At 45.8% G+C, this 6,000-nt stretch overlaps 1 protein-coding gene across 2 annotated transcripts in view; it reads right to left on the bottom strand.

Annotated features, from left to right (window-relative positions):
* Positions 1-995: 995 nt before the first annotated feature.
* LOC144519981 (teashirt homolog 1-like) overlaps positions 996-6,000 on the bottom strand; it is a 36,825-nt gene continuing 31,820 nt past the window's right edge. For both annotated transcript variants that reach the window (XM_078253541.1, XM_078253540.1), the window contains exon 3: positions 996-5,821. In XM_078253541.1, the coding sequence (XP_078109667.1) occupies positions 2,301-5,821 (3,521 nt within the window). In that variant the 3' untranslated portion in view covers positions 996-2,300. The remainder of the gene's footprint in view (positions 5,822-6,000) is intronic.

Raw genomic sequence — 6,000 nt, 5'->3', positions numbered from 1 at the left:
ATCTTTCATTGGCTTTAGATAGTCCGAAGACTGTGGAACTCCAAAAAGGTTCAGCCAATAAAACTGTTTGGCTACGTTGCCAAAGTGACACTTCATCACTTCATCCTGCAATGTTGTTGTAACTGAAGAAACCAGCGAAAATACAGGCAAGTTTTCTGAAAATGTGACATTTGCTGTACACATCTGCGTTACATTCTGGCTGTGATGAAAGATGAAAGCAACTTTTGCTTGATGGGTAGCATCTGAAGTATCAAATGTAAGTTATAATTCTGTTTTGATTATAGTCTCCACATTGCAGAGTTTCACAGTTTTGCCCCTCCACTGTAGCATCCCCATCACTAAAATCAATGTCAAGATAGGCTGTATATTTTCTTGTTAGCAGTATTGCAGTTGATCAGAGAAAGGGACAGCTTCCTCGTGTATCTAATATATAGTTGTGTTAATTAATGGTTGGTTCAGCGTGGCCAGTCAGGAGACTATATCAAGCAGATCAGACACCCATCTGATTTTGTTCCAAGTAGACAGGCAAAAGTACACTGCCGTCATTAATATAACACTGATTCTTTCAGAACGGGCCCTCCGAAGGCCAGTCACAAGCCTAGCATGAGTTTCTTACAGTACAATAGGCACCCTTACAGGCTTATCATCCCCGTCATCTTCATCATTATAATAATCATCGGCAGTATGATGCGGCTCAGTCATCAGTTATAAGTATGACACCAGTGACTTTTCTTTTTCTTTGAACATTTTGTAAACATAAAAGCAGGCCTGTTGCAGAACCGTGATACGTACTAACAGTGAGACGAGGACATTTTGAATCTCGCCTCTGCAATGCAGAAGTATAACCAAAGAAAGAAATCCTATTACACTGTGTTAGGATTTGATATGGGTGTGATCGCTTTAATCTGCTGCCAAGGAAATTCTAAAGAGTGAAATTTTATACATGTTGAGTTTGGTGCACCACCGTGACAAATGAACACACAACCACAAATGTATGACTGTTAACAACTGCTTTGGGGTTTATTTTACAATTGAGAAAGAAATGAAACAAACTAATCGGTGCTAAAAAGTTTTTTTTTTTTTACAATATTGTCGATAAAACATTGAAATGTATAGTCATTGTGCATCGCTTATTTATTTTCCACACCATTTCATGCATCAAATTGGATGCAAGTATAATTAAAATCATTTCTGTAAACCAAGCCGAAGAAGCTAAATTTGTATTTTCTTTAAAAAAGGACATTTTGTAGCTCTATAGCATATATCTATATACACCATCTGTTTTTATTTATTTTTTTTTAATCATTTTTGTATATAAAATGACAATATAAAAGTTAGAGAATGCACACACCTTAAGATACAAAGAATGTTGAGCCGTTTCAAATGGTAAGATATGTCTTATGGAGTACTGACATTTCACTGGTAATCATTTACATGTAACGGACTGCTCTCTTTACAGTTGAATAAAGCGACACAATTTAGAAAGAGAATGTTGTAACAAACCATACAACTGGAAAATTGCTATAAGGTGATACTTCACAACAAGGAAAAGTTTTTTTGAGCAAACTTGCATACTGACGGCCATTCATTTTCACTGATTGACTCGTAACCAGAAGCAGCATTTCAGTTTTTCCAAATGTTCACGTGATCTTTTTTTTTTCTAATACACTGACAGCTTTATGAGCAGGCCATTCATCATCATCAGAAACATTGCAGTGACAGAAACCCAAAAAAGGAGAGGAGGAGAAATGATAATCCTTGATCTTTTAAAATCAATCTGATTTTGACAAATGCAAGATATTTCAAAACATGTTCTCTTTACAAATTCAAAAGTCAACTGTCTAAGGTGCTACTTCAGTCTTTCAGGGTATTCTTTCATTCTTTTGGTGTATACATTTAATTTTCACCTTCATATCAAGTATTATACAGTTTTCTCTTCCACCAGTTCTTTTTCCACTCGCCACTGTTACCATTGAAGCAGTAGTTGTATTTTTGCCATGAAAAGATTAAAATCTTGTGTTTAACCTTGATTCACTAAAATACATGCACAGATCAGACAAATCGCATATAAATATATTACAAAATAAGTGTAAAAAAGCTTGGCAAAACAAAAACAAATCAACATGAAAAGACATGGTCCAGTCAGGCAGTTATCACAACAAAAAATAATAAGACCGATTTTTTTTTTCTGGCGGCTCAGTTCGGCCCAGTGCAGTAACTGTGAACAATGTCATTTTAGTGCAATGAAATTCTAGTCAGTTCCACAGCCTTCAGTCTCTACTCTCAGCTCAAGACCCCACCTAAACCTTCTCCATCTTGTCTAGCTTCTCCAGTTTCTCCAAAGCAGTGACAAACACCAGGTGGTCCTCTGGAGACTTGCCGTGGGTCTTGCTGAGGTGCAGTTTGACTGCGTGTTTGCTGACGAATGTCCGATTGCAAAGTCTGCACTGGTACACAGAGCCTGTGTCGTCCTCTGCCGTGGTCAAGGCTGACAGGGGGCTGCCGAATGTCATTTTGTCTGTGATCACCTTTGAGGCAGCCTGCTGCTCCCGAAGGTGCTCAGTTGACAGTTTGGACAGGTCCTTCAAGCTGAAGCCCAGGTGAGACTCCAGGTGGCTGATGTAGGAGGAGGGAGTCCTGAACTGGGAGGCACAGTCACCACAGAGGAACACAGGCTGGCACGAGTCCATGTTCTTGAGAAACTTGGTGCCCCCAGTCCGTCTCAGCTGGTACTTGACATTAGCCAGCCAGTGGGATATGGTGGTCATGGAGAGGCCTGTGAACTTACAGATGTGGACCCTTTCCTGGGGGCCCAGGTCAGTCATGGCGTAGCGGCCCTCTGAGGTCTCCCTCAGGCTGGAGGCAAACTGTGCCTGGAGAATGAGGAGGTGCTGGGGATTCCAGTTGGATTGCCTCCCTTTCCTCTTCTGCACGGGAGAGAGGTCATCTAGGGCGTCCTCAAATGCACTGCCGTCGGCATCCGACTTCTCTGAGATGGAGGAGGGAGTCGAAGATTTGGGCGTCAGTCTCCCAGTGAGGTTCTTTACCATATCAGAAATGTCCATCAGAGCGTTCTCTCTCAGAGGAGAGGAGACTGAGTCAGGGAGGGAAATGAGGGGATTGTTACCATTTACACTATTGTGGGTCAAGAGCGCACTGCTGCTGTTGTTATTGTTATTGTTGCTGTTAATGGTGACCTTACTTTTACTCAGGTCTATGGGCTGGTCACTGCTTTCATACAACTGATAGTGGTTGATGGGTTCAGCTGGCTTGCCCTGAGGAGTTGGGTTGAAAGCTGGCTTATCCATCATGCTGTTGCTGATTTTGTAAAGCATAGATAGTGGGTCTGCAGCTGGGGTTACCGGTTTGGACGCCTTACCCAGGTGTGTGTTCATGATTGACTGGAGTGCACTGAGAGGGTTGATGAAAGGACTTTCCGGTGAGTGATCGGTGATGATGCCAAGACTGTTGCCATTAGTTACTGGGGATTGGCACATCTCAGAGCCGTTCTTTGAATGGTTGTTGTGGCCGTCTACTAGGCTCTCTTTGGGCTCCTTCTTGCAGATGAGCTCTGAATCTACACTGCCTGGGCTGCTACTTCTCATACCAGATGGTTTACTGACAGAAAGGTCATTTGGAGATGCTAATTGTTCTCTCTGCTCTCTCAGTGCAGGGGAGGGGGATTTTACTAACGATGGGGGCCGGCATCGTTCCAGGCTCACCATCTTCTCCTCCTTTTCTTTCTTCACAGTGGCAGCTTTCCCTGTCACTTTCTCCACAAGCTCCTCCATCGCAGTGACATTGCTCCTGAGGGGGGTAGGGGAGGAAGGGCTCTGAGGCGAGCGGATGACTGAGTTGGGGTCAGTCACCAGGCCTCGTAGCCCACTGTTAAACATTGGCTGCATCTGGACACTCTGGATCATTGGGGGTAGAGAGCTCTTCATGGCACCGTGCAGCTGGTAGGCTGCATGAATGCTCGGGTAGCCACCCCATGTGGGTGTGCCTGTCTGGGCCTTGCTGATGGCGCTGGATACTGTGTTCTCAAGGGATTTAAGAATATCTAAACCCCCTTTTGGTGCCTCCTCCAGATCTTCTTCTCTAAGGTATTTATATGAAGTGGTGTCAGTCTCAGATTTCTCACCTGAGTCATCTCTCTCCTCCTTGATTTTTCTCTCCACTGGCTCACCGCCTTCACCCTTTTCATCTTCACCTCCTTCCCTCTTTTCCTCTGAGCCTGAGGAGAGGGCAGGGGAAACTGGCTGGGACTTAACACCACTGGGAACAGGGAGTCTGGTGGTGGTCGGTGGCAGTGGGATGGACTGAATCTTCTCTTCCACCACCGGATCAAAAACCAGCTGTTTGCCTTTCTTGGATGCAGAATTTGTAACCTTCAAAAAGTGACCAGTAACCATCATGTGGGCAGTCAGCTGTTGCAGTGTATCATGAGAGCTCCCACACTCCATGCATTTGAGGATCTGGGCTTTACGGGCTTCAAACTGCCATGTGTAGCTGGCACCATTCTGGTAGCCGTAGCGGTTGTTTGGTGTAACATAGGGGTTAGCTGCGGATTTTGCATCTTTGCCAACATCCCCAAGGGATACACTACCACCACCACCACTACCAGCATGGACAGAGTCTGGGGAGCATGGGGAGACTATAGCATCATGGATAGCTCGTTTCTTAGCAGAAGTGGGCATCAATTTAGTGGCCAAGGCTGGCACTGGTTCTTTGAGAGGCACTTTCTGGTAATGCTTGGTTTTGATCATATGAACGCTGAGATCTTGCAGAGACTCAAATGAGTGGCCACAGTACATACACTTCAGCACCTTCTGGGCATCCTCTTTCCCCTCCATCTCCATCAGGGAGCGCTTACGTGGTTTGGACCAGCGCTTTCCCTGATCCTCCTCTTTGTCTTTGTTGTCATCTCGATAGTGGCCCGTCTCATTCATGTGGACGGTTAAACCCACCAGTGTGTCATAGGCAGCGCTGCAGTCTTTGCAGCGAAACTTGCTCGCACCAGTGAAAACAGAACCATACAGCTTGTTGTTCTGCCGGTAGAGCTGCACTGTGCTGAAGAGGCTGGGCTCTGGTAAAAGGTGGTAGGGGGTCTGCTGAAAAGTTTTGGCAAGCGCTGCCTGGTGCCAGTCATAGGCCACACCACTACCATTACTCACCCCACCACTGCTGCTCCCACCGCAGCTGGTTGCACCGTGGCTGCTAACAGAGCTAGCTGCTGTGCCATTAATATTGACACTTGTGTGGTTGACAGTGGTGCTGGAACTCCTGCCATTATGGTGACTGCTAGCCATGCTGACCCCACTGCTCTTGTTTGTGGTCGTAGTTATGGCGACAGAAGCAGTAGAGGTGGGCTCTGGAGTGGTGACAGCACTGTTGACACTGCCAGCTGCAGCAGGCTTAGATTTCATGATGTCCATTGTGATGCTGGACCAAGAGGCATCTGAGATGAGGTTTGCATAGACGGCTTTCATCTGTGCCAGGCTATCCTGGAAAGAGAGGCCGTTGTTGGGGCGGAAGGGCAAAGCTGTGCCTTCCCTGTCCTGACCATCCCTGGAAGAGGTGCTCTTGAAGTCCGTCAGCCGGTCGCTGGAATCACTGAGTGGAGACCCGTATCCAGCGTCAGGGTTCGTGCCATTGCTAAGTGGAGAGTCTCTGTAACTAGGTGGCTGGCCTCCATCCACATCTTCCTCTTCCTCATTGCACAGAAACTCAGTGTCCTGGCCGTCTAATGAGAGGCCGTCATCCTGCAGGTGCTCTTCCTCATCGTGATCAGCTGCCTTAAGCTCGTCTTCGGGCATGTACGCTGGAGAGAAAGAGAGCAAGAGGTCGAAGACAAAAAGGGGAGAAAACAAGAGAGGAAAAAAGAGGTCAGCTCAGTGAAATTAAAGATTTACAGCACACCAACAGGACCACTGTCAAAATAACATGGAATGAATACTCAACGATGGGAAATGTAGGCTTTTATTCTCACCAATGTTAGTG

Source organism: Sander vitreus, chromosome 6 (genome assembly GCF_031162955.1).
Source record: "Sander vitreus isolate 19-12246 chromosome 6, sanVit1, whole genome shotgun sequence".
NCBI lineage: Eukaryota > Metazoa > Chordata > Actinopteri > Perciformes > Percidae > Sander > Sander vitreus.
This window is presented reverse-complemented; position numbering and strand designations above follow the sequence as displayed.